Here is a 22,615-nt window from a genome sequence, read left to right as displayed (position 1 = left end):
TCTCGTCAAACTCTCTACAAGTTAACTTGCTATTAATGGCCATAGCTAAAGTGTCGGTTTTATATATAATATCAGAGAATTATTCGGTTTTGTGAGGAGCATTGATCAAGGTGCGTTGTGTTTTCTTTTTTTATTTTTATTATCACACCGGCCGATTCCCACCAAGGCAGGGTGGCCCGAAAAAGAAAAACTTTCACCATCATTCACTCCATCACTGTCTTGCCAGAAGGGTGCTTTACACTACAGTTTTTAAACTGCAACATTAACACCCCTCCTGTTTTCTGTATGTCGATATTTCCTGGGATTCTGTGAGTCTGATTCTCGCACGTTAAAACGTAATGGAGATCATTGTTTGCCCAGCCTGGTGTTCCTCCTGTGATCACCAGCCTGGTGTTGTTCCTGTGATCACCAGCCTGGTGTTCCTCCTGTGATCACCAGCCTGGTGTTGTTCCTGTGATCACCAGCCTGGTGTTCCTCCTGTGATCACCAGCCTGGTGTTGTTCCTGTAATCACTAGCCTGAGGTTGTTCCTGTGATCACCAGCGTGGTGTTGTTCCTGTGATCACTAGCCTGGTGTTGTTCCTGTGATCACCAGCCTGGTGTTGTTCCTGTGATCACCAGCCTGGTGTTGTTCCTGTGATCACTAGCCTGGTGTTGCTCCTGTCATCACCAGCCTGGTCCTGCTCCTGTCATCACCAGCTTGGTGCTGCTCCTGTCATCACCAGCCTGGTGCTGCTCCTATCATCACCAGCCTGGTACTGCTCCTGTCATCACCATCCTGGTGCGGCTGGTGCTGCTCCTGTGATCACCAGCCTGGTACTGGTCCTGTCATCACCACCCTGGTGCTGCTGGTGCTGCTCCTGTGATCACCAGCCTGGTACTGCTCCTGTGATCACCACCCTGGTGCTGCTCCTGTGATCACCAGCCTTTTGCTGCTCCTGTGATCACCAGCCTGCTGCTGCTCCTGTGATCACCAGCCTGGTGCTGCTCCTGTCATCACCAGCCTGGTGCTGCTGGTGCTGCTCCTGTGATCACCAGCCTTGTGCTGCTCCTGTGATCACCAGCCTGCTGCTGCTCCTGTGATCACCAGCCTGCTGCTGCTCCTGTGATCACCAGCCTGGTGCTGCTGGTGCTGCTCCTGTCATCACCAGCCTGGTGTTGCTCCTGTGATCACCAGCCTGCTGCTGCTCCTGTGATCACCAGCCTGCTGCTGCTCCTGTGATCACCAGCCTGCTGCTGTTCCTGTGATCACCAGCCTGGTGCTGCTCCTGTGATCACCAGCCTGGTGCTGCTCCTGTGATCACCAGCTTGGTGCTGCTCCTGTGATCACCAGCCTGGTGCTGCTCCTGTGATCACCAGCCTGGTGCTGCTCCTCCGATCACCAGCCTGCTGCTGCTCCTGTGATCACCAGCCTGGTGCTGCTCCTGTGATCACCAGCCTGGTGCTGCTCCTGTGATCACCAGCCTGCTGCTGCTCCTGTGATCACCAGCCTGGTGCTGCTCCTGTGATCACCAGCCTGCTGCTGCTCCTGTGATCACCAGCCTGCTGCTGCTCCTGTGATCACCAGCCTGGTGCTGCTGGTGCTGCTCCTGTCATCACCAGCCTGGTGCTGCTCCTCCGATCACCAGCCTGCTGCTGCTCCTGTGATCACCAGCCTGCTGCTGCTCCTGTGATCAGCAGCCTGCTGCTGTTCCTGTGATCACCAGCCTGGTGCTGCTCCTCCGATCACCAGCCTGCTGCTGCTCCTGTGATCACCAGCCTGCTGCTGCTCCTGTGATCACCAGCCTGCTGCTGTTCCTGTGATCACCAGCCTGGTGCTGTTCCTGTGATCACCAGCCTGGTGCTGCTCCTGTGATCACCAGCTTGGTGCTGCTCCTGTGATCACCAGCCTGGTGCTGCTCCTGTGATCACCAGCCTGGTGCTGCTCCTCCGATCACCAGCCTGCTGCTGCTCCTGTGATCAGCCTGGTGCTGCTCCTGTGATCACCAGCCTGGTGCTGCTCCTGTGATCACCAGCCTGCTGCTGCTGCTGTGATCACCAGCCTGCTGCTGCTCCTGTGATCACCAGCCTGCTGCTGCTCCTGTGATCACCAGCCTGCTGCTGCTCCTGTGATCACCAGCCTGGTGCTGCTGGTGCTGCTCCTGTCATCAACAGCCTGGTGCTGCTCCTCCGATCACCAGCCTGCTGCTGCTCCTGTGATCACCAGCCTGCTGCTGCTCCTGTGATCAGCAGCCTGCTGCTGTTCCTGTGATCACCAACCTGGTGCTGCTCCTCCGATCACCAGCCTGCTGCTGCTCCTGTGATCACCAGCCTGCTGCTGCTCCTGTGATCACCAGCCTGCTGCTGTTCCTGTGATCACCAGCCTGGTGCTGTTCCTGTGATCACCAGCCTGGTGCTGCTCCTGTGATCACCAGCCTGGTGCTGCTCCTGTCATCACCAGCCTGGTGCTGCTCCTGTCATCACCAGCCTGGTGCTGCTCCTGTGATCACTAGCCTGGTGCTGCTCCTGTGATCACCAGCCTGGTGCTGTTCCTGTGATCACCAGCCTGGTGCTGCTCCTGTGATCACCAGCCTGGTGCTGCTCCTGTGATCACCAGCCTGCTGCTGCTCCTGTGATCACCGTCTTGGTGCTGCTCCTGTGATCACCAGCCTGCTGCTGCTCCTGTGATCAGCAGCCTGCTGCTGTTCCTGTGATCACCAACCTGGTGCTGCTCCTCCGATCACCAGCCTGCTGCTGCTCCTGTGATCACCAGCCTGCTGCTGCTCCTGTGATCACCAGCCTGCTGCTGTTCCTGTGATCACCAGCCTGGTGCTGTTCCTGTGATCACCAGCCTGGTGCTGCTCCTGTGATCACCAGCTTGGTGCTGCTCCTGTGATCACCAGCCTGGTGCTGCTCCTGTGATCACCAGCCTGGTGCTGCTCCTCCGATCACCAGCCTGCTGCTGCTCCTGTGATCACCAGCCTGGTGCTGCTCCTGTGATCACCAGCCTGGTGCTGCTCCTGTGATCACCAGCCTGCTGCTGCTGCTGTGATCACCAGCCTGCTGCTGCTCCTGTGATCACCAGCCTGCTGCTGCTCCTGTGATCACCAGCCTGCTGCTGCTCCTGTGATCACCAGCCTGGTGCTGCTGGTGCTGCTCCTGTCATCAACAGCCTGGTGCTGCTCCTCCGATCACCAGCCTGCTGCTGCTCCTGTGATCACCAGCCTGCTGCTTCTCCTGTGATCAGCAGCCTGCTGCTGTTCCTGTGATCACCAACCTGGTGCTGCTCCTCCGATCACCAGCCTGCTGCTGCTCCTGTGATCACCAGCCTGCTGCTGCTCCTGTGATCACCAGCCTGCTGCTGTTCCTGTGATCACCAGCCTGGTGCTGTTCCTGTGATCACCAGCCTGGTGCTGCTCCTGTGATCACAAGCCTGGTGCTGCTCCTGTCATCACCAGCCTGGTGCTGCTCCTGTGATCACCAGCCTGGTGCTGCTCCTGTGATCACTAGCCTGGTGCTGCTCCTGTGATCACCAGCCTGGTGCTGTTCCTGTGATCACCAGCCTGGTGCTGCTCCTGTGATCACCAGCCTGGTGCTGCTCCTGTGATCACCAGCCTGCTGCTGCTCCTGTGATCACCAGCTTGGTGCTGCTCCTGTGATCACCAGCCTGCTGCTGCTCCTGTGATCACCAGCCTGGTGCTGCTCCTGTGATCACCAGCCTGCTGCTGCTCCTGTCATCACCAGCCTGCTGCTGCTCCTGTCATCACCAGCCTTCTGCTGCTCCTGTCATCACCAGCCTGCTGCTGCTCCTGTCATCACCAGCCTGCTGCTGCTCCTGTCATCACCAGCCTGCTGCTGCTCGTGTCATCACCAGCCTGGTGCTGCTGGTGTCATCACCAGCCTGGTGCTGCTGGTGTCATCACCAGCCTGGTGCTGCTGGTGTCATCACCAGCCTGGTGCTGCTGGTGTCATCACCAGCCTGGTGCTGCTGGTGTCATCACCAGCCTGGTGCTGCTGGTGTCATCACCAGCCTGGTGCTGCTGGTGTCATCACCAGCCTGGTGCTGCTGGTGTCATCACCAGCCTGGTGCTGCTGGTGTCATCACCAGCCTGGTGCTGCTGGTGTCATCACCAGCCTGGTGCTGCTGGTGTCATCACCAGCCTGGTGCTGCTGGTGTCATCACCAGCCTGGTGCTGCTGGTGTCATCACCAGCCTGGTGCTGCTGGTGTCATCACCAGCCTGGTGCTGCTGGTGTCATCACCAGCCTGGTGCTGCTGGTGTCATCACCAGCCTGGTGCTGCTGGTGTCATCACCAGCCTGGTGCTGCTGGTGTCATCACCAGCCTGGTGCTGCTGGTGTCATCACCAGCCTGGTGCTGCTGGTGTCATCACCAGCCTGGTGCTGCTGGTGTCATCACCAGCCTGGTGCTGCTGGTGTCATCACCAGCCTGGTGCTGCTGGTGTCATCACCAGCCTGGTGCTGCTGGTGTCATCACCAGCCTGGTGCTGCTGGTGTCATCACCAGCCTGGTACTGCTGGTGTCATCACCAGCCTGGTGCTGCTGGTGTCATCACCAGCCTGGTGCTGCTGGTGTCATCACCAGCCTGGTGCTGCTGGTGTCATCACCAGCCTGGTGCTGCTGGTGTCATCACCAGCCTGGTGCTGCTGGTGTCATCACCAGCCTGGTGCTGCTGGTGTCATCACCAGCCTGGTGCTGCTGGTGTCATCACCAGCCTGGTGCTGCTGGTGTCATCACCAGCCTGGTGCTGCTGGTGTCATCACCAGCCTGGTGCTGCTGGTGTCATCACCAGCCTGGTGCTGCTGGTGTCATCACCAGCCTGGTGCTGCTGGTGTCATCACCAGCCCGGTGCTGCTGGTGTCATCACCAGCCCGGTGCTGCTGGTGTCATCACCAGCCCGGTGCTGCTGGTGTCATCACCAGCCCGGTGCTGCTGGTGTCATCACCAGCCTGGTGCTGCTGGTGTCATCACCAGCCTGGTGCTGCTGATGTCATCACCAGCCTGGTGCTGCTGGTGTCATCACCAGCCTGGTGCTGCTGATGTCATCACCAGCCTGGTGCTGCTGGTGTCATCACCAGCCTGGTGCTGCTGATGTCATCACCAGCCTGGTGCTGCTGGTGTCATCACCAGCCTGGTGCTGCTGGTGTCATCACCAGCCTGGTATATACAACATGGTTTACACACTCCATAGAGTGAATACTTCCTATTTGTTTTGTCTGCTTCCTGGGAGTCGTGTCTGCTTCCTGGGAGTCGTGTCTGCTTCCTGTCAGTCGTGTCTGCTTCCTGGGAGTCGTGTCTGCTTCCTGGGAGTCGTGTCTGCTTATTTGGAGTCGTGTCTGCTTCCTGTCAGTCGTGTCTGCTTCCTGGGAGTCGTGTCTGCTTCCTGGGAGTCGTGTCTGCTTCTTGGGAGTCGTGTCTGCTTCTTGGGAGTCGTGTCTGCTTCCTGTGAGTCGTGTCTGCTTCCTGTGAGTCGTGTCTGCTTCCTGTGAGTCGTGTCTGCTTCCTGTGAGTCGTGTCTGCTTCCTGTGAGTCGTGTCTGCTTCCTGTGAGTCGTGTCTGCTTCCTGGGAGTCGTATCTGCTTCCTGGTTCTGCCTTTGTTTAAGCATTGATTCCATTTTTCTTCCTCTGATTTACACGCCATTCCTTTGTCTCCTGATTTATTCACCGTTCCTTTTCCTCCGATTTAGCCTCTATTCCTTGTTTTTCCTCAGCTCCTCTTTTTTCTTTATGTGTGTGTGAGTGACCCTATGTACGTATTGTCAACATTATGTGAACCAAGGCATGCATGTGTACCCTGTATAAACATTACCAGGTTTCAGGTACATATTCTCCAATGTTTATTTATATGGTTTTTAAGTTCTTATTAAAGGCCTGTCTGTACAATAACATTAGATCCCTGGCGTGTGTGGGTCTCGCCACCACTGAAATAAATTATCATCCCCAGGATCGGTTTTTCGGCAGAGATGGTTTTTGTTCCGCACCTGGATGTGATTCATGATATCGTTGCTCATGGTTTACGCACGAAATCTATCTGCAAAGTTCGGTCTGACACGTAACTTTTCCCTCAGAGATACTCGTATGTTATTCTCCAATATTTCCCGTAATTCGATCCTCCTGCTGTTTACGTCATGAGAATCGCTTGTAAGAGCACAGTCAAGCTTCCTCATATCCATGGATTCTCAACTCGCAGGTAAACAAAAGGATTTTGGACTCGTGGATTCCCAGCTGTGTGTGTGTGTAGGGGGGAATGGTGATGTAGATGGGTGTATGTGGGTATGGGTGTGTGGGTGTGAGGCCCCCACGATAACCCATTTTGAAGCAAGCTAAAGGCTCGACAACTTTCCCAAGAGTGATCTTGTGATATCAAGGCCCCAACTAAGCAATGTCTATGAAATCGTCAAGAAACTCAACCACTGAGTGGGTCGCCATATGATATAGACCCGCGTCAGATCTTTCCCTATAAACCAGCCTAACGTGTGTGTAACCAGACTAAAGAAACTAGCACCAGGCTGGCACAGACGTTATAAATGGAACAGTTGAAACTCCCCCCATCCCTGGGACGACAACTACTCATCTATGGGAAGAAAATCTCACCCATACCTTAGCAAAATGTGTGAAGCGTACTGGGAACTGAAACGTAGACTTTACAATTATAAATCCATGACGGTACCGACTTAACAAAGCTTCCACAGCTTTAACGTTGTTAGCACACAGAGCAAGTGAAAACTTTACGCAATGTTTCTCCTACACATAAGGCTTTATCAAATCTGATAAAATTTGAAAAAGATGTCTACTGCGAGGGCGAAACGTCGTATAAATAAAGTTTCAAATAGCTCATTGTGTATTTATCAAATTCACTTTGTCAGTGCCTCCATCTCCTAGCACCTTCATAATCACCACAGTTATGATATTTGTACCCCAGCTGGCACTAGTACCCCAGCTGGCACTAGTACCCCAGCTGGCACTAGTACCCCAGCTGGCACTAGTACCCCAGCTGGCACTAGTACTCTAGCTAGCACTAGTACCCCAGCTGGCACTAGTACTCTAGCTAGCACTAGTACCCCAGCTGACACTAATACCCCAGCTGGCACTAGTACTCTAGCTAGCACTAGTACCCCAGCTGACACTAGTACCCCAGCTGGCACTAGTACTCTAGCTAGCACTAGTACCCCAGCTGACACTAGTACCCCAGCTGGTACTAGTACTCTAGCTAGCACTAGTACCCCAGCTGACACTAGTACCCCAGCTGGCACTAGTACTCTAGCTAGCACTAGTACCCCAGCTGGCACTAGTATTCTAGCTAGCACTAGTACCCCAGCTGGCACTAGTACCCCAGCTGGCAATAGTACTCTAACTAGCACTAGTACCCCAGCTGGCACAAGTACCTCAGCTGGCACTAGTACCCCAGCTGGCACTAGTATTCTTGCACTAGCACCTCTCGTCTCTCTTGTGCCAGACTGGAACTAGAGAGAGACACACAGAGAATAGAAATCCACATAAATGATTAGAAAGAGAAGATGTGTGGAGAAAATCCAACAGTGAGAGAGAGAGAGAGAGAGAGAGAGAGAGAGAGAGAGAGAGAGAGAGAGAGAGAGAGAGAGAGAGAGAGAATGCAGAGACAAAGACCATTACATTCAGGTCAGTCAGCAGTAACAATGCACGTCACCATCACATCACTCAGGACAGACAATAACACACACAAAAGCACCATCATGAACCTCCCACACACAAGTAATAATACTAAGACTTTCAATGGGAGGTATATGTTAACGCCCAGTCATGTTAACCTTCATGGAGATGTTTGTAAGTGTGCACGAGAGAGTGCACACTTTGAACATTTACTTAGAATTATGTGAGTCATTCAGGACTAGAATTAATGGTGTACAGAACGGGCAAGCTGACTGGCAATTTTTTGTCGACGAACTGTATCGTCAGCACAGCAGGCTTTTTCACTCGAATACCGGAACATTGAAAGAGATGATTTTAAAGTCTTTTGTCCCTTCGTTTTCTACCAGCTCTTCAAAACTTGAGGGACTGAAAGCCTTAAAATTAAACTTTACACTTCCTCCAGCATCTCCAGTGCGAAAGTCGCTTCTGTACTCGACTGAAGAAACCTATGCAGGCGAAACGTTTGGGCATCAATGATAACCAAGTGTTGTCCGTGTCTTACCACCAAGAAGAGTGTTGGAGGCTCGATCTTCCGTCCTTCCGACATATCACTCTCAAAGTCGTTCGTTCCGAGTTAACGATGATTCCACAATATCAGTCCCAAGATTAATTAAAACTAATAAGATTATCCTCGTAGAAAATGTAATTCTTACCCATGTAAACATCCATACGTTATCTTATTAACGCCTAAACTAAATCTTGAAGCCAAATTAGAGGAAATTGCCGGCATTCAAAGAAATAATTAATTGCCGCAATTTACGGCGAACTGAGAGAAGTTTATCTTCATAATGCAAGACTTGGTTCAAGACGTGAGCCGTAATATCCCGTAAAGCCTGGTGCTTAAGGTCACTAGCCTCGCATATGTCATAGTTACAGCCACATTACAACGCAGTACCTTATTAAGACAGTCTAGGGTCATGTTAAGACAGTCTAGGGTCATGTTAAGACAGTCTAGGGTCATGTTAAGACAGTCTAGGGCCATGTTAAGATAGTCTAGGGTTATCTTAAGACAATCTAGGGTCATGTTAAGACAGTCTAGGGTCATGTTAAGACAGTCTAGGGTCATGTTAAGACAGTCTAGGGTCATCTTAAGACATTCTAGGGTTATGTTAAGACAGTCTAGGGTCATGTTAAGATAGTCTAGGGTCATCTTAAGACAATCTAGGGTAAATCATACCACGGGCGGGATTTGAACCCGCAGTCAGAGAGTCTCAAAACTCCAGACCTTCTCGTTAGCCACTGGACCAGCTGGTCCAGTGGCTAACGCGACGGTCTGGAGTTTTGAGACTCTCTGACCGCGGGTTCAAATCCCGCCCGTGGTATGGTTTGTTTGCAATCGTGTCATTACGATTTCGTGAGTCACAATCTAGGGTTATCTTAAGACAATCTAGGGTCATGTTAAGACAGTCTAGGGTCATGTTAAGATAGTCTAGGGTCATGTTAAGACAGTATAGGGTCATGTTAAGACAGTCTAGGGTCATGTTAAGACAATCTAGACTATAGGGTCATGTCAATCTCCAGGTAAGACAGTCTAGACTCTAGGGTCATCTTAAGAAAGTCCAGGGTTATGCTAGGACAGTCCAGAGTCATGTTAGGACAGTCCAGGGTCATGTTAAAACAGTCTAGGATCATGTTAAGATACAGTTCATGGTCATCTCACCTCTCTCCCTCACTTATCTGTCATTTATCTTCCTCCTCCACCTCCTGCCATATTCTTTCCCATCCTCCCGTTCTATTCTCCACATCTCCTTCCCCTTCCACTCCTCTCCCCCCTCCTTGCTTCTTCCATCCCTCTTCCATCACGTTTTATCTCCCTACACTATTTCCCATTTTCCTCCCTGATATCCACGTCGCTCCGCTGGCCAGGTCAACTAACTCTGCTTGCACAAAAAAGTGATATATATATATATATTATTATTATTTTATATTATATTATCACACCGGCCGATTCCCACCAAGGCAGGGTGGCCCGAAAAAGAAAAACTTTCACCATCATTCACTCCATCACTGTCTTGCCAGAAGGGTGCTTTACACTACAGTTTTTAAACTGCAACATTAACACCCCTCCTTCAGAGTGCAGGCACTGTACTTCCCATCTCCAGGACTCAAGTCCGGCCTGCCGGTTTCCCTGAATCCCTTCATAAATGTTACTTTGCTCACACTCCAACAGCACGTCAAGTATTAAAAACCATTTGTCTCCATTCACTCCTATCAAACACGCTCACGCATGCCTGCTGGAAGTCCAAGCCCCTCGCACACAAAACCTCCTTTACCCCCTCCCTCCAACCCTTCCTAGGCCGACCCCTACCCCGCCTTCCTTCCACTACAGACTGATACACTCTTGAAGTCATTCTGTTTCGCTCCATTCTCTCTACATGTCCGAACCACCTCAACAACCCTTCCTCAGCCCTCTGGACAACAGTTTTGGTAATCCCGCACCTCCTCCTAACTTCCAAACTACGAATTCTCTGCATTATATTCACACCACACATTGCCCTCAGACATGACATCTCCACTGCCTCCAGCCTTCTCCTCGCTGCAACATTCATCACCCACGCTTCACACCCATATAAGAGCGTTGGTAAAACTATACTCTCATACATTCCCCTCTTTGCCTCCAAGGACAAAGTTCTTTGTCTCCACAGACTCCTAAGTGCACCACTCACTCTTTTTCCCTCATCAATTCTATGATTCACCTCATCTTTCATAGACCCATCCGCTGACACGTCCACTCCCAAATATCTGAATACGTTCACCTCCTCCATACTCTCTCCCTCCAATCTGATATTCAATCTTTCATCACCTAATCTTTTTGTTATCCTCATAACCTTACTCTTTCCTGTATTCACCTTTAATTTCCTTCTTTTGCACACCCTACCAAATTCATCCACCAATCTCTGCAACTTCTCTTCAGAATCTCCCAAGAGCACAGTGTCATCAGCAAAGAGCAGCTGTGACAACTCCCACTTTGTGTGTGATTCTTTATCTTTTAACTCCACGCCTCTTGCCAAGACCCTCGCATTTACTTCTCTTACAACCCCATCTATAAATATATAGATATATATATAGATATATATATATATATATATATATATATATATATATATATATATATATATATATATATATATACATAATATTTCATTCCTTTATACGTATGTGTATGGTTATGTACGTCTGTGTGTACGTGTTTACATACGTCTATATACCCATTCGATTGTGCGTTCAAAATTCTATACTCTTGTGCGTCCGTAATGCTATACGAGTGTGCGTCTATATGTCTGTGGCCTCGTGCGTACGAGACTGGCGTAACTCGTTCATCAAACACACACACACAGCGGGCGCCGGTGAGGAGCGGGGTCCCACAGGGGTCAGTCCTAGGACCAGTGTTATTTTTGATATATGTGAATGACATGATGGAAGGGATAGACTCAGAAGTGTTCCTGTGCGCAGGTGATGTAAAGTTAATGAGGAAAATTAAATCAGATGAGGATCAGGCAGGACTACAAAGAGACCTGGACAGGCTGGACACCTGGTCCAGCAACTGGTTTCTCGAATTCAACCTTGCCAAATGCAAAGTCATGAAGGTTGGGGAAGGGCAAAGAAGACCGCAGACAGAGTATAGGCTAGTTGGACAAAGACTGTAAACCTCGCTCAAGGAGAAAGATCTTGGGGTGACCATAACACCGAGCACGTCTCTGGAGGCACACATCAACCAGATAACTGCTGCAGCATATGGGCGCCTGGCAAACCTGAGAACAGCGTTCCGATACCTTAGTAAGGAATCGTTCAAGACACTGCACACTGTGTACGTCAGGCCCAAACTGGAGTGTGCAGAACCAGTTTGGAACCCACACCTGGTCAAGCACGTCAAGAAGTTAGAGAAAGTACAAAGGTTTGCAACAAGGCTAGTTCCGGAGCTCAGGGGAATGTCCTATGATGAAACGTTGTGGGAAATCGGACTGACGACACTGGAGGACAGGAGGGTCAGGGGAGACATGATAACGACATACAAAATACTGCGTGGAATAGATAAGGTGACAGAGACAGGATGTCCCAGAGAGGGGACACAGAAACAAGGGGTCACATTGGAAGCTGAAGACTCAGACGAGTCAGAGGGATGTTAGGAAGCATTTCTTCAGTCATAGAGTCGTCAGGAAGTGGAATAGCCTAGCAAGTGATGTAGTGGAGGCAGGAACCATACGTAGCTTTAAGAAGAGGTATGACAAAGCTCAGGAAGCAGAGAGAGGACCTAGTAGCGATCACGAAGAGGCGGGGCCAGGAGCTGAGTCTCGACTCCTGCAACCACAATTAGGTGAGTACAATTGAGTACACACACACAGAAGTTCCTCACCACCCCAGACCCTCCCCCCCCCCCCCCAAAAAAAAAGAACAGTGTTGGAGAGGAAACTGAAAATGGTTCATCAACGCTGATGGAATAACGAATAAATGGGAGTGGCACAAAAGAGTCAAACAGGCATCACCAGATATCATAGCTCTCACAGAAACCAAGCTCACAAGAATGAAAACAGATGCAATCTTTCCAACAGGATATCAGATCCTGAGGAAAGACAGAGGGAACAGAGGAGTGGAGTTGCTCATCAAAAACCAATGGGAGTTTGATGAGCTGGAGAGAGAGGAGACAGAAGAGAAGCAAGAGACTATACAATAGGAACACTTCAGTCTGGAGGTCCCAAGGTGGTAACTGCAGAACAGCAGGAAGCCAAGGCAAAAGTATGATAAGAGTAACAGAGCGATGGTTGACACACTGGCTGAAGTGTCCAGAAGGGCTCATGTCAGCAGGGTAAAGCTGCTGATTGTGGGTGACTTCAGTCACAAAGAAGTCGACTGGGAGAACCTGGAGCCACATGGGGGCCCGGAAACGTGGAAGGCTAAGATGATGGAGGTGGTATTGGAAAACCTCATGTACCAACACGTAAGGGACACTGCCAGAGAGAGAGGACTGGACGTAGTATTCACTTTGAGTAGTGCAGATATTGAGGATATATATGAAAAATACCTCGGGGCCAGTGACCACGTGGTTCTGAGCTTCGAATACATAGAGTTACAAGTGGAGAGGGAAGCGGGAAGGGCAGGATGAATAAAGTCAAACTACGAGAGAGAGGACTACACAATCATGAAGAATTTCCTGCACGGGGTTCAATGGAACAGAGAACTGCATGGAAGTCAGTAAATGAGATGGAATATGTGATAACAATATGCAAGGAAGCTGAGGAGAGGTTTGTACCCAAGGGTAAGAGAAATAACGAGAAAGCCAGGATGAGCTCTTGGTTTACTCAAAGGAGTAGAGGCCAAAACCAAGTGTACTAGAGAATGGAAGAAGTATAGAAGGCAAAGGACCCAGGAGAATAAGGAGAGCAGTCGTAGAGCCAGAAATGAATATGCACAGGTAAGATGGGGGGCCCATCGACAAAACGAAAATGACATAGCAGTGAAAGCCAAATCTGACCTATAGCTGTTGTACAGACACATCAGAAGGAAAACATCAGTCAAGGACCAGGTAATTTGGCTGAGGAAGGAAGAAGGGAAGATCACAAGAAACGACCGAGAAGTATGTGAGGAGCTCAACATGAGATTCAAAGAAGTGTTCACAGAAGAGACAGAAGGGACTACAGAAACACGGAGAGGTGAGGTACACCAAGTGATGAACACAATACATACAACAGAGGAAGAAGTGAAGCGGCTGCTAAGCGAGCTAGATACCTCAAAGGCGATGGGGCTGGAAAACATCTCTCCATGGGTCCTGAGAGAGGGAGCAGAGGAGCTATGTGTGCCACTAACAACAATCTTCAACACATCTATCGAAACAGAGCGACTACCTGAGGTATGGAAGACAGCAGACGTAGTCCTAATTTTTAAAAAAGGAGACAGACACGAAGCATTAAACTACAAACCAGTGTCACTGACTTGTATAGTATGCAAAGTCATGGAGAAGATTATCAGAAGAGTGGTGGAGCACCTAGAAAGGAATGAGCTTTTCAACGACAACCATCACTGTTTCGGGGACTGTAAATCCTGTGTCACAAACCTACTGGAGTTCTATGACAGAGTGATAACAATAAGACAAGAGAGAGAGGGGTGGGTAGATTGCGTTTTCTTGGAGTGTAAGAAGGCGTTTGACACAGTTCCACAAACGAGAGTAGTGCAAAAGCTGGAAGACCAGGCAGGGATAACAGGGGAGGCACTACAATGGTACGCGGAGAGGTGTCAGAGTGGGCGCCTGTGATGAGCGGGGTTCCACAGGGGTCAGTCCTAGGACCGGTGTTGTTTCTGGTATTTGTGAACGACATGACGGATGGAATAAACTCAGAAGTGTCCCTGTTTGCAGATGATGTGAAATTGATGAGAAGAATTCAGTCGGACGAGGACCAGGCAGGACTACAAAAGGATCTGGGCAGGCTGCAGGCCTGGTGCAGAAACTGGCTCCTGGAATTCAACCCCAAGTGCAAAGTCATGAAGATTGGGGAAGGGCAAAGAAGACCGCAGACGCACTACAATCTAGGGGGCCAGAGACTACAAACCTCACTCAAGGAGAAGGATCTTGGGGTGAGTATAACACCGGGTACATCTCCTTTGGCACACTTTAACCAAATAACTGCTGCAGCATACGGGCGCCTAGCAAACCTAAGAACAGCATTCCGGCACCGTGTACGTTAGGCCTATACTGGTGTATACAGCACCAGTTTGGAACCTACACTTAGCCAAGCACGTAAGGAAATTAGAGAAAGCGCAAAGGTTTGCAACAAGACTAGTCCCGGAGCTAAGGGGTATGTGCTACGAGGAGAGGTTAAAGGAAATCGACCTGACGACACTGGAGGACAGAAGAGATAGGGGAGATATAATAACGACATATATAAAATACTGAGAGGAATCGACAAGATGGACGGAGACAGGATGTCCCAGAGGTGGGACACAGCAGCAAGGAGTCACAGCTGGAAAATGAAGACTTAAATTAATCACAGGGATGTTAGGAAGTATTTCTTTTATCACAGAGTTGTAGTGATGTAGTGGAGGCAGGATCCATACATAGCTTTAAGAAGAGGTATGATGAAGCTCATGGAGCAGGAAGAGTGACCTAGTAGCGGCCAGTGAAGAGTCGGTGCCAGGAACTGTGACTCGACCTCTGCAACCACACTGAGGTGAGCACAACTAGGCGAGTACACACACACTAACATGTTAATAACACACTCCTACTGACAGGACTTCCCTATTACTCAACTCATCCAGGTAATAACTGTGCATTAAACCAATCAAGCGCTTTAATTAAAAGAGAATTAGCAAACATGGAGTGATTACTGAATTAACTTTGTCATTCCTGCCGCTCTTTACAAGTCTTGTGAATTACGGTCTTGGGTAAATATGTACAGAAAAAAATGACTTTGGCTTCATAAGTACTGATGGAAATTACTCTGGCTTGTCAACTTTAGTAATTGATACGTTACATGATAACTCCAGCGTTAGTTGGTAACTCCAGCGTTAGTTGGTAACCTCAGCGTTAGTTGGTAACTCCAGCGTTAGTTGGTAACTCCAGCGTTAGTTGGTAACTCCAGCGTTAGTTGGTAACCTCAGCGGTAGTTGGTAACCTCAGCGTTAGTTGGTAACTCCAGCGTTAGTTGGTAACTCCAGCGTTAGTTGGTAACCTCAGCATTAGTTGGTAACTCCAGCGTTAGTTGGTAACTCCAACGTTACTTGATAACTCCAGCGTTAGTTGGTAACCTCAGCGTTAGTCGGTAACTCCAGCGTTAGTTGGTAACCTCAGCGTTAGTTGGTAACTCCACCGTTAGTTGGTGACTCCACCGTTACGTATCTTTACTCCGAAACGTTTCGCCTACACAGTAGGCTTCTTCAGTCAAATATACAGCCAGCAGTAGTAGTGAAATAAAGATAATGTGATCAGTCCATCGCTATTGAAGACGTGGTTTGAGGTGGTCAGTCCCCCTCCAGCGTTAGTATTTATTATTATTTGTTAGTATAACAAGCAGTGCGTTCGTTGTTAGCATTTGGTAACGTAAATATAGTATCCGAGAAGCAACTGTAGAGACTATATAAAACGTTACCTATCAAGGTACGTTCCTTGATACCTTAGCATTAAAGTTACTCTTCTCTTAACCGGATCTTCTCAAGGGAGGTTCCTTGATACCGGTGAAGGGTTCTTGATCCAAGAAAATGGACCTGTGTTCCCATTCCTTGCATAGAATCCAAATGCCTTTAATTCTCCCATCATACGCGGTAGGACCCATATTTGTTTAGCGCTCCCCATTAATTTAATAACAATCATCATGGTTCGGGTCAACTTCTCACAGGTGACGTTCGACCTCCTACTGCTTTAGCGCTCCCCGATAATGTAATAATAATAATGTCTCAAGTCTACCACCCTCAGGTGACGTATAACCCCCCCGTACAGGTTTAGCGCTTCTCATCAATATAATAAAAGTGAGCCCGGCTGAAAATTGCCTTCAGCACCATCACACACAACAGCCATTTAACTTGACTGTTGTTAGGACAACAGGCAACACAGACCTGTTATTAGGACTGTTTAATAGCACCAGTCTCGTTCAAAGTAATTAACCAACAGCAAAATTGCAATACGGGGTTTTTGTTTGGCGGTGTACACACACACACACACACACACACACATACACACACACACAAACACACAAACACACACACACACAAACACACACACACACACACACACACACATGATAACGACATATAAAATACTGCGTGGAATAGACAAGGTGGACAAGGACAGGATGTTCCAGGGAGGGGACACAGAAACAAGAGGCCACAATTGGAAGTTGAAGACACAAATGAGTCAGAGAGATAGTAGGAAGTATTTCTTCAGTCGTAGAGTTGTAAGGCAGTGGAATAGCCTAGAAAATGACGTAGTGGAGGCAGGAACCATACACAGTTTTAAGACGAGGTTTGATAAAGCTCATGGAGCGGGGAGAGAGAGGGCCTAGTAGCAACCGGTGAAGAGGCGGGGCCAGGAGCTAGGACTCGACCCCTGCAACCACAAATAGGTGAGTACACACACACACACACACACACACACACACACACACACACACACACACAAAGGTTTGCAACAAGACTAGTCCCGAAGCTAAGGTGTCCTACGAGGAGAGGTTAAGGGAACTCAACCTAACAACACTGGCGGACAGGAAGGACAGTAGAGGATATGATAACGACATATAAAATACTGAGAGGAATCGACAACGTGGACAGACAGGATGTTCCAGAGATGGGACACAGCAACAAGGGGTCACAACTGGAAGATGAAAATTCAGATGAGTTACAGGGTTGCTAGGAAGTATTTCTTCAGCCTTAGAGTTTCCAGGAAGTGCAAAAATCTGAAGTTATGTAGTGGAGGCAGGATCCTTACTTAGCTTTAAGAAGAGGTAGGATAAAGCTTTTGGAACAGGAAGAGAGTGGACCTAAAAGCTACCAGCGAAGAGGCAGGGCCAGGAGATGAGACTCATCCCCTGCATCAACATATAGGCGAGTACATACATAGGCTTGCACACTGTGTACACAGCTAAAGTCTACATGAAATATAACCACGATACGGGTGGGATTGAACTCGCGGCTAGTGAGCCGTAAAACTCCAGGCCAGTGCGTAAACCACTGGGCCAGCTGACTACAATAAGATTCATCCATCTAGGTATATTTCGACACTTATATAACTATATACCTATATTTATATACATAGTTGGATGAACGTTATTGTAGCCAGCTGGCCCAGTGGCTTACGCGCTGGCCTGGAGTTTTACGACTCAAATGCCGCGAGTTCAATCCCCACCCAAACCTTGGTTTGTTTGCAATCGTGTCATTACGATTTCATGAGTCCACATGAATTCAGTTGACAGAAAGCAACTGACAGCGGTGAGTAATACAGGAAATTGTGCCCCAGTATCTAAGACAGGCCAGACAGGAAACACCAAACTTCCGTCCATTGTCACTTGACATGCGTGAGTTTACAAAATCTAGGTTTGAGTTGAGTTAGTAAGAAACACATTCAGCACTTGACTATCTTCATTGCAGAAAAATTTCGCTTGTGCAACAGGCTTCGTCAGTCTGATACTTGAGAATATAACACCGAAGACAATGGAAGTGACATTTTTTTTTACGTCAGTCATCCAGCCTTTGGTAGTAGGTGGTCAGTCCCTCGAGCATCCTACCAAGGCTGAGGGACTGATCGTCAAAACTACTGCTGTCTCTAATGTTATATTCATCTGAAAGTCTGTTCTGCAAGCGGAACGTTCCAGCAGTGAGACCCAAGTGTTGATCACATGACTCGTGCATCAACTTGTCATAATCAAATGTATACAGTGAATAATCTTTCTTAGGTTAAGAGCCCTTGAGCAGCATCAGTGCTCAACGCTCAACACAGTAAACAATAATATTACACAAATAACCCGCACATATGAGAGAGGAGCTTACGACGACGTTTCGGTCCGACTTGAACTATTTACAAAGTCACACTAACGGAAAAGAGTGAGGGAGTCAATTTAGGGAAAATTACGGGATCAAGAGGGGAAGAATAGCTTACAAGACTTCTCACTTAAACACACATTTCTCCGGTTATTAAAATCCATCTTAAAAGAAACATTAGTACAAACACACAGTTATTTAATATTAACAAAAACTTTGTAATGGTGTAAAAATTTACGCCTTAGTAAAAAAAAATTGAAATCACAGTAAACAATTTCCTGAAAGATCACCGAGGTCCCAGCGGTACCTCGGTGAAATTTTGATTGTAATGTGTTCAACTCACAAGCGAAAGGAATTGGGTGTGATTCCAGGGAGGGAATAGATCCATAGGCAATTATATTCATGCCTGTTTCCTCATGTTTACTTGACATGAAATAGGTAACTGGATGTTACCCATTTGTTGTGATAAGTTGCAATGAATATTTAGGTTATGTTTAATATCGTAACAACGACATTGCAAACAAACCACGGAACGTGTGAAGATGGAACCCACTTGCCATTGGTTCAATCCCAAACCGTTCCGTGGTTTATATTGGATATGTTAGGTTAGGATGATTATGTTAAGTTAACCGGTTAAGTTTCTATATCATCGACCACATAATGTTCATTAAGCTTACTTCTCACCTGTTCACCACATAATGTTCATTAAGCTTACTTCTCACCTGTTCACCACATAATGTTCATTAAGCTTACTTCTCACCTGTTCACCACTAGTGAACTATACTTTAATCACTAATATATGGCTTAAAGTAAACTCTGCTGGTATATACATCATTTGTATATACCAACAAAAGACCTACCATGGCAGGGTCTGGCGCCGTCAGGACCTGGCAGAAAGAGAGAGACCAAGCGTCTGGCGAGGAAGATGGAAACTTGCTCGAGAGTAAGCATCTGGCCCGACCCCACCGGACACTCCACTCTCAGCGCCTCTCCGTAGAAGTAATGGTACCTGTGGGGAAGCCGTGGTTATGGCTGATTCAATTCCTCATTGAGAATTGTTCAACATGTTTAAATCACTCTTGCGATTTAAACATGATGAATATTTAAATCTATACCTCCAGTCTGAGGTTCTACCTAGCTGTGAAACAGCACTACTGACCTCTTAAGGGAAGTGATGATGAGGAAATTCATTGGGACCCAGATCGGACCACGCCAGTTGGAGTTGCCCCCGAAGAGATACGTGTTGGACTCCCCAGAAACATAAGACACCTCATGCCTCGCTCCTCCCACCTCCAGCACGAAAGGTGAATCCTACCGAAGAGGAATAGGGAAGAATGGCAGTCGAGTGATAGAGACGTAATTATTGGTCCACTTGTATTCTGACGCAGTGTGTCTCTATCCTTGCGCATCTGGTGATTTAGAATTATTAAACTGAAGGGACTGAACATCTATCAAACTTAAGGGACTGGATACCTTCTATCGAACCCAAGGGACTGGATACCTTCTATCAAACCTAAGGGACTGGATACCTTCTATCAAGCCTAAGGAACTGGATACCTCCTATGAAACCTAAGTGACTGGATACCTTCTATCAAGCCTAAGGGACTGGATACCTCCTGTGAAACCTAAGGGACTGGATACCTTCTATCAAAATTACCCCTCTGCTTCTTCCAATGTATCCATTTTATATTCTCCGTATTGGACTAAGGAAGCCATTGCTTGGCTTCGTCAGTAAAAATACCCAGGTCTTATTAAATAACATGTCGGTATTGTCGGTATAAATGAGGCTCAAAATTCGTGCGAGATCCTTCAGCGCAACAGGGACCTACTTCGTGTGTCTTAGGAAGGAACCTACTTCGTGTGTCATGGGAAGGGACTTACTTTAATTTGTATATATTGAACAAAGACCTATCTTACTATGTGTATCTTGGAGACAGGACTACTTTACCTCGTGTACCTTGTAGAGTGAATTACTTACCTTGTGTACCTTGGAGAGGGACCTGATGCCGTGAGGGGAGAGGAATTCTTCCTCATCCAGAAGGTAACGAAGGAGCCGCAGCAGCTGCTCCTTCGTGGGTACCGCCAGCAGCATCCTGTCTGACCCTTCCTCGCTCAGGAAGGTCACCTGCAACATGAAATTGTACGAAGAAGCAGGAGAAGTTGTCTGACGGCCAGGGAAATTGTCCGAGGGACAGAGAAGTTGTCTGTGAGAAATGAAAGTTGTCTGAGAGATAGGGAAGTTTCCTGAGGGACAGGGAAGTTGCTGCAGTGATAGGAAATGTTACATAAAAGCATATTAAGTTCTTGGTAGTTATCAGAAGTGCAGATAAAGTATCTGATAAAAATGCAAGAAAAAGTTGATAGTAATTAGGCAAGGGTAAATGCTGGTAGAAAGGTAAGAATTTGGGGAAGAGGGTAAATAAACAGGGAAGACTGTCAAGTAGAGAGTCAGGGTTAGTTGTTAGTAGAGAACCAGGACGGGGTTGTTAGTATAGAAGCAGGAGGGGGTTGTTAGTAGAGAAGCAGGAGGGGGTTGTTAGTATAGAAGCAGGAGGGGGTTGTTAGTATAGAAGCAGGAGGGGGTTGTTAGTATAGAAGCAGGAGGGGGTTGTTAGTAGAGAACCAGAGGGAATTGTTAGTAAAGAACCAGAGCAGGTTACTAGTGGAGACATTGTATTTTTCACGTATATAATAAAAATTAAGGAGGAAAACCTACCCTGGAGGCGAGGTCAGGGCGGTTCTTAATGAACCATTTGGTCCTCTTGTAGAACCCTGAGAGTGATCGTAGCTCCTCCTTCGCCAGTACCAGTACAGCGAACATAGGTACCAGTCCCACCACCGACCGTACCTATGCGAACAAAACACACACACACACAAATGAATACAGATAATTGGATACCCATATTAATTCACACTTTAAACTATAGACACTCAAAAGCACTGTTAATTTTTATTAAGCTTCTAAAAAACTGTGATAATGCAGAGTAAAAGCCTTGAGTTAAATACTTTCGGTTTTATGTAAACAATCCCAGAATATCAAATTTATTGACTAGAGTCACTTTCAATTAAAAAATTAACCGAGAAAATGTACAACTATGGATCGAGGGGAAACGCATTATGACCCTTGTGGGTTTAGCGCTTAGTTATAATTATAATAATAGGATTATAATAATATGGATTAAAGGGATACTTAACAGGAAAGAAAAAACTGAGTGACTGTTCGGGGAGAGGTGTCGTGGAGAGTTTAACGAGTGGGGTTCCACTAGGATCACTGCTGGGACCGGTACTATTTCTTGTGTAACGTGCAAAAGAACCACATGGGAACTTGAATGATAGCTCTAGGCCTCTCGTGATGCAATCAACACATCAGGACTTTGCAGTGTTGCAATAAAGAGGAGGAGATCCAAGCAAATACCATCACATGAAGCGCCTTTGCAAAGGCGCTTCATGTGATCATACTTGCTTGAACCTCCTCTTCTTTTCTGCAGTATACAGATTAAGTGGTACAACATTACGAAGAAAAGACGTAGGCACCATTTCTGAGATAGCTGGCTTCTCTTCCATCATGTTCACAATTTGTATATTTCGTAGCAATAAATATTTAATAAGATAATGCTAGCGAAGGTTTTCCAAAGAGCTGAAGTAAGTAACAACTCTTAGGTTGTAAACAAAGACAGGAACTCTTAACCTAACCCAGTAAAAACCCTTATATAAAAAAAGGATCATAGGAATGTTTATGTAAGATGACTTACTCCCTCGTTTCGTCCCCGCCCGTGATTAAACCCGAGTCCTTCGCTTGTGAGCTACGAGGAATGTGTACTGTGACCAGTACTGCTCCCAGAACACGCAGATAACATGACTGAAGTACCTGACTCACCTTAAGAGGCATGGAAGTGCCGTCGTTCCTCCGGATATAGTCGTAATAGAACCCGTCCTCTTCATCCCAGAGACCTCGCCCTTGACCCGAGGCGTTGATCGCATCCACAATGAGGATGAAGTGTTCGAAGTACTTGGAAGCCATGTCCTCGTAGACAGGGTCTTGTTCGGCTAGCGTGAGGGCCATGTCCAGCATCACCACACAGAAGAAGGCCATCCATGCTGTGCCGTCTGCCTGGTATTGAGAAACAGTAAACGTGTTGCTATTATCCCAGTTACCTGTGTTGGGAATCTTTAATTTTACACACACACACACACATACACACACACACACACACACACACACACACACACACACACACCTAGTAGCGACCAGTGAAGAGGCGGGGCCAGGAGCTATGAATCGATCCATATAACCACAATTAGGTGAGTACACACACGCACACACACCACCATCACCACACTACACACAAACCACATACACACCACCATGACTACACACACAAGCCACATACCACCATGACTACACACACAAGCCACACACCACCATGACTACACACACAAGCCACATATCACCATGACTACACACACAAGCCACATACCACCATGACTACAC

General features: G+C 47.9%; 1 protein-coding gene across 1 annotated transcript in view; it reads right to left on the bottom strand.

The window, feature by feature from the left end:
- LOC128700588 (uncharacterized) overlaps positions 1-22,615 on the bottom strand; it is a 91,497-nt gene that overhangs the window by 20,479 nt on the left and 48,403 nt on the right. Inside the window, exons 14-18 of the mRNA XM_070098939.1 lie at positions 22,001-22,234; positions 20,840-20,971; positions 20,102-20,248; positions 19,283-19,434; positions 18,984-19,132 (exon numbers count right to left, since the gene is read on the bottom strand). Of these exons, the coding sequence (XP_069955040.1) occupies positions 18,984-19,132; positions 19,283-19,434; positions 20,102-20,248; positions 20,840-20,971; positions 22,001-22,234 (814 nt within the window). The remainder of the gene's footprint in view (positions 1-18,983; positions 19,133-19,282; positions 19,435-20,101; positions 20,249-20,839; positions 20,972-22,000; positions 22,235-22,615) is intronic.

Source organism: Cherax quadricarinatus, chromosome 65 (genome assembly GCF_038502225.1).
Source record: "Cherax quadricarinatus isolate ZL_2023a chromosome 65, ASM3850222v1, whole genome shotgun sequence".
NCBI lineage: Eukaryota > Metazoa > Arthropoda > Malacostraca > Decapoda > Parastacidae > Cherax > Cherax quadricarinatus.
The sequence above is the reverse complement of the archived record's forward strand: the minus strand, read 5'-3'. Positions and strand labels throughout refer to the sequence as shown.